The sequence below is a fragment of the Lepisosteus platostomus genome, chromosome 12 (assembly GCF_059453375.1).
Source record: "Lepisosteus platostomus isolate fLepPlt1 chromosome 12, fLepPlt1.hap1, whole genome shotgun sequence".
Taxonomy (NCBI): Eukaryota; Metazoa; Chordata; class Actinopteri; order Semionotiformes; family Lepisosteidae; genus Lepisosteus; species Lepisosteus platostomus.
Window position 1 is genome coordinate 25,530,088 of NC_142622.1, and position 12,815 is coordinate 25,542,902.

Sequence of the window (12,815 nt, forward strand, 5' to 3'; positions counted from 1 at the left end):
ACATGGGAAATGTGTTTTGCAGGCAGTACACATACATAATAAATTTAACACAACATGAACCCATTAACAAATAATTATCAGATATCAGTCACTGTTGGCTCTTACATATGGCATCTGTATTTAACCCTGTCTTGTTCTCTGCATTGAAACCTCTGCTCACCTCACATCTACTGTAGCAGTAGTGGCCTGACCATTCTTCAGTGTCCATGCTTCTGTCTGTTGGCAGTATAGCTGTTAGTGGTGGAGCTGTGACTACTGTGTGTGATCCTTGAGCCGGTATCTGTATTAGCTGTGTGACTCTGGTCTAGATCTCGCAGAAAATGGGTTGTGTGTTGGCTGCAGTGCCTGCTGTAATCTTCTCCTTCCTTACTGACTCTGTGCCACCTTTTAGGTGGAGCCTGAAAATTTCCCCATACTGTTTCTAAGTTTTGGGAGCGTTTACAGCTGATGGGTGTGCAGGTCTCCTGGCATCTGCTTCGGCCCCTCTACAGGGGATGTGCTGCCTCTGTCTGCCATTCAAGCAGAGAACCAACAGAACTCTCTCCAGCCCTCTGCTCCTTCAGGCGCATGGAGTTGTCTGACTTCCTCTACTTCACAATGTAGCGAGTTAGGGCAGCTGGTGAGCTCGTTTCCCTCATCTTTTAAAATGGAATTTTCTCTGCCTTCTACAACCCTCCTTTAAGCAAGAGCTGCATGATGATGTAAGCTGGGTGGAACTGGATTCTCTCACAAGAGCTGCTAGAATCGGCCCCTCCTTAGACTATTTTTGGCTTCTGCCGACCAGGTAGCAGATTTATGCTGCAGCCTAATTTCCATTCTTCAGCCTCCTTCTGTTTGCAAGCTTTTGCTGACAGCGGCCCAGATGTTCTGTGTTGCCAAAGAGACAAGATTATGTCTTAGTATGGTCCCCGATGAGAATGCCATTTCATTACTAATGCTCACCAGCTCCTGCAATCCCAGCACACTCTGTGACTCTGCCATCTTTTTCACATCACTTCATGCTTCCACCCTCACCACCATCTGAAAGGAGCAAGCTGTGCCCCCACGGTGAGGTTTAGAAATTCCCTGGTCTCCATCAGCTTCCCATTGGCTTGGGATGTCATTTTAAGTCCATCCCTCAGCCAAGGGCAGTTGCCACTCAGAAACCTGCTGTCCTTCCCATGTCTCTCCAGCAAGAGTGGTTCCCAAATGGTTTCCTTCATTTTCATTCATGCCAAACTTTCAGGGCAGAGCTCCATGGCATTGGTAGTGGCATACTTGAAAACCTGAACACTGAAAGATATGCAAAACAAGGCACCTTGTGGAAGGTACCCCTTAGTTATAGTCCTTTTTGGGGATGGTACAAAAGATGATGTGGAGTGTTTTCTAATGGGAGGCAATGCCAAACTCCTGGTAACCGTATGAGTTATTTTAAAAAAATCAAGAGCTTTACTTTGATTTAAGTGTGGTGCCTGATTTTCTTTTAATTTTAATGCTAAACAAATAAAATGTATTAATAAAATGTGAAAAGCAAGTAAAACATAGCAGAATTTAAACCACAGACTAATGTATTTAAGTAAATTGCAGAACTGCTCTTTGCTATTAAAAGGAGTTTGAATACAGAGTACTAGTAAATAAGCTATGCAAGATAGAAGATTAGGCATGGACTCCTGGACAGATGTTTGTCAGAATAATTTATTTGTTATACACATGGCTTGTTATCAAATAGTCATTTCATGTACACTACAACTAGTATACTTTTAGGAAAGACTACACCTTAAAACCTTGACAAAATAAGAAAGTGTGTTCAAAGAATTATAGGTTATATAGATACCTTAATGTGGTCCTATGTTATTTTTAACAAACATTATTAAAATGGAAGCATCATTTTTGTTTTCCTGGTTTTAGAATGGATGAATTTACAGTTGCACAACACCTGAAGGCTGAAGGCAATGAAGATTTCAAATGTGGCCGGTATACATCTGCTATCAAAAAGTATGATGTCGCTCTCAGTATCTTGTTCAACCTTGTTCATTCCAGAGGGTAAGTATGAATTCATTGTTTCTGTTGCATTGACAGTATGTAGAAATGTCTCAGATTGTATATAGGCTATATTTGTTTTTCCCAGGACACATTTCTGTGCATGTGTATAGTAGCACCAATATATGTAAGAGCACCTAACAGATTCCTATTTTAACATGTTTTTTGGTATAATGGTGTTACAAGCTCTCTGTATCAAATTACTTGGCTGGAATCTGCTTTCCAGTCCTAATCGGAACATGATCTTCTCATCTTTTTATATTTCTACATCTAATGTGCAAATTGTAAGGGTTCAGTGCACAGAAGTTGTATGTGTCTAGGGAATTTATTTTACTATATGAAACTATAGCCCATAAACTGAAATTATAATGATAATAAAGAAATCCTGCATCTTTACCTTGTTCTTTCTTTTTACTTTCCATAGAGGACCTCTAGGGGAAATAAGCATACTGTTCTGCAACAAATCCATTTGCTACTACAACCTTCACCAATGGGAGGCAGCATTTATTTCAGCTAGCAGAGCAATGGAAATAGATCCTTCATCTATAAAGGCAAGTCCTATATACTGCTGATCATATGCTGTAATTGACGTTTTTGTTTTGATGGGACTTAGTCTTCATAACATTTTAAAATGTGCACATTCTGTTAGTAATAAATAAGATTTTATTTAACACATCACAGTTATTAATTCTTTAAAGGAATGTATGACTCACTGTATTTTACTCCCATAGTGGAAATAGTTACAAAATCACTGTACCATTGGAAGTTTTTCTGTTTTTTTCTGAATAACATCTATTTAGGTTTATAACCCCTGAAATGGACTTGACAAGAATATTCCTTCACTCCTGTCTATACTCGTATAATTCTGACAATTTTGTTTTTCAAAGCAGGTTTATGATCTTTTTCCGCATGAGGTCTAGTGCTGGTCAGCACTGAGTGAGTTGTTAACAAAATATAATCTGAAGATTTTATTTTAAATATGCAAATTACTCAACTGATTGAAAGTCCACATACTATATTATTGATATATCGGTCTTGATCTCTTAATTTTATTTTTTTAACAGCCTATCTTAATTTAGGCTATAGTTGTTGTTTTTACATGGTTTCCCTTTGTACTGTATTTTCGTTTTTCAGAACTAAGAGCAAGATTTGAAATTGTTCTCTCTTGGTAATTACTTCAGTTTTTAATATAGGAAGGTCTTAAACATACTAAATGCTGTGAGGTGTTTTGTTTTCTAGGCTTACTACAGGCGTGGGACTGCGTTGGTGAAAATGAGGAACTATAGTGAAGCAGTGCAAACATTCTTGCAAGGTTTGGAGCTTATTAAAGTGGATACTCCAAGACCAGTCATAGCAGATGTTGTAGTTGGACTCATCACTGTTACTGATAACTGGACTGGTAAGTTAAAGTTTAATGTCCTCAAGAATGAGTGATTGTCAAACTTTTTAGTTTTTGTATAGTATCTGCTTGCATCTTTAATAAATATCTAATAAAATATTACTGTTGCTTGTATCATGTTTCTGTCATGATGTTTTTCACTGGTTAGTTGGATTAGTTTAGCTCTTAAATCTAGCAGTAGTGTGGATGACCATTTTCATTCAGACAGCTTTATCTAAAAAGTCAGTAGCTGCAGCTTGCACATTATGTAAATGTGAATATTTATTACCAAGTTAATGCATCAAACTTGATCTGTTCTGAATTATTATGGCATAATTTTTCATTCTAACATGAGTAACAGGGGTTTATTGTCTCTTTTTGAAAGGGATAATTCTTGGGTGTAAAGTTTTAGGAAAGCATGATACATTTTTTAATTAATCTCTGTTGATACTCATCATGAGTATTAATTGTGAAGTAAATAAAACTATTACTGGGAAAGGTTAGACTTAGTCGGGAAAATATTAATTGAAATAAACAACCTAGGTTCCTAGGAAATCAAATCTTTTAACAGGATGAAAAAAACAGCTATAAGAAATTATTGTTAAAAACACAGAAAATGTACAGGGGTCCCCTGTTTACATGGCTGATGTGAAACATAAAGTTACAACGTACTGTAAATGGGGGAATTTTCTCTCGTAAGAAACACTGTAAATAGACATTAATGGTGATAAGAATGGCACAAATCATCCCCTGATGACACAAACTGAGATGCATTTCTACATAAGAAACAATGGAATTCAGTAGTGATAGGGACTAAGATATGATGAGGTATAATGACTATACATACATCTTTAAATGTCATTAAATTTTTTATTTTTATATAGTTTAAGCATATTAAACTATATAAAAGAGAGTGTGAGAAAAGTGTCACTTTCAAAGATTAAACAGTAAGGTGTTTTACACTGTAATTTTTAGTTGTTAAACTCACCTCAACAAAATTAAAAAGTTCAATTTATTTATCTCCCTTTGAGAAATCACTGAGTCTCGACTGCAGATGTTTTAGTTGGAGAAAGATCATGTTGAGGCAGGTGGAGGAGGGCTCTCGTCATCCTCAAACTCAACTGCTGCTTTTGACTCTTGTCCTTTTTATACCTTTTTGTACTTGCAAGCAATAAATTGCAAAGCCATAATGCACTATTCACTACCACTGTTGTTGAGGTAAAATGGTCAGACTTGTAAGATTAGATGCTTAAAGCACAGTTCGAGCACCTCATTAACATAGAGTTAAAATAATATTGCCGTGCGATGCTTTATGAATACTTTTTGAAATGTGTATATATATACAGCAGGGTACTTCATACTTATTACAAGGTAAACTTGAAATAATTCTAGTAAAAAAATACTCATTATCTGTGCTCTTGACATGCACAATAGACTGATTTCTGGGGTTCTAGGAACTTTTATGTTGTTTGTTAGAAAACATCAAAGGTCTAAGGGTTGAGAGATGTAAACCAAGGAACTCGTCCCAGGGACCCCTGCATAATAACCATTCTAGCTTCTTGTGTAAAATAAAAAGCTATATTTGGCCATTGTTATTTGGCTTTGTCAAAATACAAACAGCTGTCATTATTGTTTCCTCTAGCCCCATTTGTTCCATATGTTATTGATTCAATATTGAGAAAGAACTTTGGACCTGAAATTTGGAAACTTGTCTTTGAAAAACTAGCATCTAAAAACCATTGGAAGGTAAGGGTAAATGCATTTAAACTGAATTCTGTTATTTTTATTTGATTGCTAGACATATTATTTAATTATAATATGTCTGAAGAAGGCTCCACGGCCAAAACTTCTCTTTCTTCTTTTTATCAGCATGGAATAAACTTATTACTTGTTCCTTTGCATATTATTTAATTATTCAAGCAATGTTAGAGGTTAGAGGAACCTACCACAAAAATATTAAATAGTCTTAAGTAAATAATAACTTCAGCCTGTCATGAAGACTACAGGGAAATTCACAACAAATGGGCAAAAATACTCCTTTTAGGAGACATAATGGAAGTAAATTGAAGAAAGATATCAGTTTGTACTAGCTAAAATTCCCACTTTTTCTGGATAGACAAGTATTTTGAGAAACTGTGTTCATAGGATCATGAGGGATCATATGAGCATATAAATTAACTGGCCTTACCAATTACATTTTATTGATCATTTGAGAGATTAAGAAAGGGACAGATGATGCCCCTTATACAACATGCACTGAACTTTTTTACAATATATAAAAGAAGTGTTGAAAATGAAGGTTTGCCGAGCTGTGAATGATTTGTTTCTCTTTTCTCTCTAGAATGCTCACATTTTGATCTCTTTTATGGGGAGAAGGTTGCCAAGAGAAATAAATCTGTCTTATATCTCTATGAAGACCCTTTTTGAGGTCAGTACTTTATTTGTTAAGTATTTCTGGTTTCGGTAACTATTTGTAATCAGTAAAGGTCTCATGTCTTTGCACTAACAAACTAACTTTTAAGTTGCAAAGCAACAGACCAGTGGCCCTTAATTTGGTGGTTTGTTGTGTGGAGTTTACCAAAGCTTTTTTTTTGCAGGAACATGTAACTTCCAGGCAATATGCGAATATTAAATGGGTGTCATTTATGTTCAAATGGCTAATCGATGGTGGTGCTAATATAGAGAAAATTGGACCTTTCCCCCTTCATCCCATAATGGAGCTGTCAATCAAGACACGTAAGTGGACTGTGGGTTCATAGTCCAGCATGGTCAAGCATTATTTTGTGTTAAAACAAAAATCACTTTGCTATTTATTTTTGCAAAATTATTTAGGATTTGCTGATGTTCTAAGAATGTTAGGGAGAACATGTTGCATAGGAACTGTGTGAAGAGCTGCCACCTTGTTATCACTATTGAAGACCAAACAAGGTTAAGTTCTGGAAGGCCAAGGACAACTTCCTCCCATATTTCTCTTATTGAAAGTAGAATCTCAGAAACTCAAAGAAGTTATTCCCGGCACAATAAAGGCATTGTTGAAAATGTTGCCTAGTAAAATCTTGTTTAATTAGGAAATGCCTTAAGCGGTTTTGTATTTTGTTTACCAGAAAACTAGTTCCAAATTTTTAACAAAATTTCATTGAATTGAGCTTCTCGATTATGGTTCTTCATTAAAAAAGGTTGCGATTAAACCTAAAAAGCCAGCAGTAGAAATCTGATTTGAGATGACGTACAGTATAACAATTGCATTAGCTCTGAATTGGTCGTGTTAATAATAAAATGTATATTGTTTAATTTCCTGACCTTTAAAATGTTGGAAAAAAAGTATTTCTGAAGTATTTAGGTTATTATGATTTTAATATGCAATTTTTCATTGCATGGAAGCAGTTTTACTGTACAGTTAAATCTATAATTCATTCAGTATCAATTGGGCATGAATGTTGTTAAAATGGTCAAAAGGCTTGAAAGGCTATGACACAGTAAGACTTGTTTCATGTGGCGTTCTTTTGTCACAGGTGAACCGGGTCAAAACCTGATGAGTTACTTCCTCTCTCAGAAGCCAGCATTTAAAGAGAGAATCAATGAACAGAACAATGAGGGCTACACTCTCCTGCACATTGTCTCCACTTTCCCAAGTGTTCAAGGATATCAGCCCAAATGTAGGTACAGTTAGGAAAAAGAAACATTTTTTTCTGTGAAAGAGCTCTTTAACAATATTGAGATAGAACACTTTGCTGTAACTTCAGGTCTTTGAAATATCTTGCAGCCATTAGACCTGTTTTTAGATGCAATGTTTTTCAGCACTTGTAGATGTATTTTTATTTAAATTGTCTCCTAAAACAGATTGAAAAATCTGCTACCAGGCTTCATATGAACTTTAACCAAGCACACATGATATATTTTTATTTACATAAATAATTATGCAAAACTCATTTGTCTATATTTGAGACTTGATGGAAATTAGGTTAATTCTATGTTTTCAGAGATACAGTTCTCTTACTTTTATTGATTTCTCTATAAGCCACCACTCATCCACCATTCTGATTCTTATTTACACCTCAAAAGTATAAGGTTAAACATTTTTTTGTGGTTTAACAGTACAAACTGAAGATGTGATCATGCTGCTGCAAATGGGGGCTGATCCAAAAATCTGTGACAAGCAGAACAAGCAAGCTGCTGATTATCTGAAAAAGCAAAAGAACTTCAAAGCCTTCAACGCCATTAAGAGACATGAATCCCACACTACTTCCCAAGAGACTGCAGGTAGGCCATGGTGAAATTGTGTTGATAAAAACTATAAAGTGGAGGAAAATGTTTCTACTTCTTTTGAGAATAGGGAGAAAACAGGAAAAGTAACGAAAGAGCAAACAAAATTCCTGGGTCTGTAAGCCCAGTAACAGAAAATTTTTCAGTCCTCTCAGATTTTTCTCACAGTTTTTTTCAGTTCTGGGTTAATTAGTTAATCAGTTCAATCTCCCCTTATACCAGGTTTGCATGTTAGCCTTTTATAAGGTAATTCTTATGTTCATAATTACATAATGTTAATTGGTCAGCATTTATTCCAGCTTTTTAGAAGTCTATTAGTTATGTAGTGTTACTTGCTTATACAGTATATGTATTTTTTTTCTTACAGTTTTTCCTAATCAATTAAGTCTGTTAATACATATGCACATTATATATAGTTGTGCAAAAGATTAGGCAACCGTGTTTAAATTGTATTTCAACAAATGTCTGAAGTGAACAAAAGGCAACACAACTACTACTGTAAATGGTACAAAGTTAAACCCAACATTTCTGCATATTATAATGCAAAATTACTATTTATTTTCTGACTAACAGTTTTAAAAAATAAAGCGAATTTAGCATGTGCAAAGGATTGGGCACAATTCCAGTTGATTCATTACTACTTTTTTCAGTTGTGTTTTTCAAAGGCCCCAAAACTTGAGTGACCCATTAGGTCTTAAATTAAGTCAGGGGACGACAATTCCAGGGTGGAACAAATACTCTTGACCCTTCTAGCCTCTCAGGTTGTGTTGAAAGTTGTTCTGTTTACTTTTAACAACCATGGGCTTCTCTAAGCAGCTGTCTGAGGACTGGAAAATAAAGATAATCCACTCTTACAAAGCAGGAAATAGCTATAAAAAGGTCTCTGAACACTTACAACTTGCAATTTCAACTGTCAAAAATATCATTGAGAAATGGAAGTTAAAGGGATAGGTTGAAGTTAAGGCAAGATCTGATCAGGTCTGCAAAGGACCTGCAGAAAGGTTTACCGCCATTAGTAGTTGTCCACAAGTTCACAGTTCAGCGTTGCTTACACGAAAATGATCTGCATGGGAGAATTGTCTGAAGAGCTTTTCTACAATCTCATCTCAAAAGTCAGCATCTAAAATAAGCCAAAAAAAATTGTGTGGCAGCCACTGGCACAGGAAATATTTTGTGGGTGGAAGGAAGAATAGATTCAACTAAATATGCTTAAAGCTTATTAAAAATTTTAGAAGCCAATGTCAGTGGAAAAAATTGAATCTGAAAAGAGGTTGGATATCTACATACAGCTCAGGAACAAAAGAAGGTTTTGGAATGGCCTTCACAGTCCACAGACTTCAGTATTCTTGAAAATCTGTGAGTCGATTTCAAACATGCAGTGTATGCAAGAAGACCTAAAAATATTTCTGAGCTAGAAGAGTTCTGCAATGAAGAGTGGGGGGAAAAAATTCCAAAAGCAAAAATAGAAAGACTCTTAGTTGGCTACAAGAAATGTCTGGAAGCTGTGATTATCTGCCAATAGAAGTGTTACTTAGTACTAAGCACTAAGCAAGTTTTGCATGTGTCAAATTCACATTTTTAATATTTTGAATATCTACAAAACTAAATAAATAATATTAATTGAGGATTGACATTTGTAGAAAGATGTCATGTTCACACATACAACTGTAAGTGTAAAGTACAGATGCAGCCATTCAAAACGCACGGTACAACCCTGTACTGCGTGAAATTATCTACAGTAAACCCCGTTGTACTGCAGTAAGTGATAGGCTGGCCAAAATGACTGACGGGACACTCGTGGTACATTGGTTGTTAGTGAAACGATTTAATCTCTTTGCTATGCATGTTTTAATCCACTTAATATTGAATATTAATATGGAATTTTACAACTAAAGGGAAATTTAAGTAGCTGATCATAAAAAGAAGATGAGCATAACACGTCTGAAGGTCATAAACAATATTAATTTAGGAACATAAACATATTATGTAAACTGTAGTTCAGGTGGGTAGCTGCATCACCATGTGTAGGCTACAAAGGAACAAGTAATTCCATGCTGAAAAGAGAAGAAATAAAACATGAAGGAGGCTCCACGGCCGAAACGTTGTGTTTTCTTTTATCTCTTTTCAGCATGGAATAAACCTACTACTTGTTCCTTATGTAAACTGTATGTGGCTGGTATTGGTAGTTTAAATTAAAAATACACATCAATATTCAACTTTCTTCCTAAACATTTTAAGCATCAAATGTTTTTATTCGGTTACATACCGAATGAAATACTGTAACATACGAGTTTGTACATGTTCCTTCTGACTATATTAAGTATAACTTTTTATGAAGTATATCAAATGTTTTAACCTTTCCTATGAACATTTGCACTCGTTATCGCAGTAAAAAAACACATACTTTTTAGAATTTGATTAATAGGGAATATAATATGGAATCACGTACCTAAAGAAATTAATAATGATAATAATTTAAGGATCTAAATATAAGTATTTGTATAGCTGGTAGTATTACTGTAATCCACTTTCTTTGTAAACACATTTTATTTTTAATTTGACTCATTCACGCATGATGAAGTATTATGTACACTATATAAACGTTTTTTTGTATATATATTTTAACATATTCAATGTAAAGTTATAATAATAATGAAATAAATAAATAAAGCAAATGTGAATACTGACAACTTTTCAACCGGTTTAATTTAAAACACTTTATTCAGAGGGGCAATTGAACAGACGCCTCAAGCCTTAAAACAAAATCGTATATATTGTGATTAGAATCGGGAATAACAAAGCGGTATTAAAGATACCACTGAAACTATAATAATGTGTCTGATCATTATTAACAGTATTAATTTAATATGAATAATTTCAAGCTTCTGTATCTTTTTCAAAGTCATTTTCTTTCTGCAGTTTTCATAAGCTTTGCTTATTAAAATACCTATTTATGAGACACAATGTTTCAGATGTTAATAACTTTATGAACAAATGACACAGAGCCTGCAACCCACTGCGATTTGGACACAGAATGATTAAAAATGGGAACAGGTGAGGCAGGCAGAGAAAGGGCAATGACTTTCACTGCAAGCTAGTCGAAGAAGTAAGTAGGTGGCTCAAAGCTCGAAGCCCAGCAGCAACAATAATGAATACAGTGTGTATTCTCCTAGAGTACATAACGTGGTTATGTATCTGGAATGTTTGCAAATGTTGCGATAATTGTACAGTATATGCTTTTGGGAACAAATTTTTCGAGCAGGTAATTGCTCACTTCTGGTGCTGTAGAGTGTTTTGGAATCTACATGCTCTCCCCGCATAGTTATCGACAATGAAAATGTCTCTGGGATAGGCATACTGTATAAATGATAAAGTGGAGGCTATGGAGAAAAGAAAATCGCAACGGAAAGCAACTGGTCCAACATGTACAGTAATTGTGACACCTGTGATGCGTCAAATGCATATCCTACAGTGTGAACGCTTTTGGAGGCTATTAAAAAAGGTTGGTTGAATTAACAGTCCTGGTGTGGTGTTTCCTGCCAGTCTTGGGCAAAAGGAACCTATCTTTCATTGGAAGGTTCGCCTATTCTATTCGTACATGAGAATATACAGGGGAAGGAAAACTGCCCGTGGTCATTTGTTTTACTGACAACTTTGTTTTTACGTTCACACAAACTCTGCTTAACAGAGCCGCTTGTAAGAGCAAGGTGACTTTCTGCTATCTTAACCATTTTTACAGCTTTTAAAGTCACGCAATGTTTGTGTTAGGCAGGAACACGTCATTGTATCTTAATTTGTATTTCATTTTTAAAAATAAATATAAGGTAGCCATCAATCAAATGTCCTGTTTTTTCTTAACACTCGTTTTTCCATACTGTAGTTTTAAAACTTGAACAAAGATGTACGCAAACAGCGCAATGTTGTATAGTTTTGAAGCCACTACAGTATAACTTGTGGGAAATACATTTATTTGTACTTTATCAAAGCTTAACTAGTTAAGAGCGCACAACATTACAAACTCTGTATTAAAAGGAATATGTCAAAATATTTCCTAAATAATCACAAGTGAATGAGTTGATGGATTCGATCATAATAATTTGATAATAAAACCCCACACGTTTTGAATGGCTGCATCTGTAAATCAGTTAAAAACACTTTTTATGCATGTAGAGTCTTTGAGTCTTTGTGTAAGCTGTAAGTTCTTTTTACTTCTAAATTAAACATCTGAAACACTTTATTTTTGTAAACGCAACACGCATTCCATACAGAAATAAAATAATGTTTTCTACAGGTGTTAAGCAGATTAGCAGGTTGCTGACAAAATAGCGCACAGTCCACTAACCGTCCACCACTGCCCAGTGATATAACTTTAATATAAACAAGATCTACTGTAGTACCTGGTGCAGTTTTTTTTTTTAAACTTATTTTGAAATGATCAAATCCCGGGTGTGAGTTCATAAAGCCAGAATTATGTACTATCCCCACGTCTGCGAAACACCTGACCATCTACTGTAAAGCTTTTAGTGCTTTGTGTATATTCCAATCGCAGTGGGAGCAGGGTGTGCGGGGAAACATTTAGGCAGCAATTGAATTGGGGATCTGTATTCTTCACACCTGAAACATTGTTTTCTCCGAAAGCATTTTCTTCCCTCTTCAGCTGATCTTTTGCTGCCTATGCATGCTTACACAGCTCCCTTCGCAAATTCTCATTCTTGACTGAGAAAGCTTTAGGGAACTCTACATTTTTATTTTCAACAAATTGTAAATATGACATTTATTTTGGTGTTTTTATTAATTTTTCACTTAAGCGAATGGAGGAGTGTCAGCTGTCAAGGAGAGCCCCCTCTCCAGACATTACAAGCCACTGCAGCAACCACAAATAAAAAATAAACTTTTTTTTTTACCTGATGGTAACTGTAACAAATTGTCACGTTTCACATCCTTGCGAAACAATCATAACGTTCTCATCCAATCAAAGGTTTGATGTTTTTTTTTAAACTGTGATCTTGACATGCAGGTGTGAAGTAGAGTTAACAGCTTCAGATCTAAAAGGTTATTAATAATATCTTCCATTAACATTGGTATGTTCTTACAAGTGCAAAAAGAGGTGATACACAACGTGTCTCATTTATAACTCTTCAGTTTACAGAGAAAT

The 12,815-nt window shown here is 35.2% G+C and overlaps 1 protein-coding gene across 2 annotated transcripts in view; it reads left to right on the plus strand.

Annotated features, from left to right (window-relative positions):
- Positions 1–12,815, plus strand: part of LOC148651346 (TPR and ankyrin repeat-containing protein 1-like) — a 42,166-nt gene that overhangs the window by 1,796 nt on the left and 27,555 nt on the right. The window contains exons 2-10 of one of the 2 annotated variants that reach the window (XM_088601511.1): positions 427–619; positions 1,888–2,022; positions 2,444–2,570; positions 3,259–3,418; positions 5,040–5,143; positions 5,739–5,825; positions 5,995–6,133; positions 6,910–7,053; positions 7,493–7,657. In XM_088601511.1, the coding sequence (XP_088457637.1) occupies positions 1,889–2,022; positions 2,444–2,570; positions 3,259–3,418; positions 5,040–5,143; positions 5,739–5,825; positions 5,995–6,133; positions 6,910–7,053; positions 7,493–7,657 (1,060 nt within the window). In that variant the 5' untranslated portion in view covers positions 427–619; position 1,888. The remainder of the gene's footprint in view (positions 1–426; positions 620–1,887; positions 2,023–2,443; positions 2,571–3,258; positions 3,419–5,039; positions 5,144–5,738; positions 5,826–5,994; positions 6,134–6,909; positions 7,054–7,492; positions 7,658–12,815) is intronic. The other variant, XM_088601510.1, reaches the window with a different exon arrangement.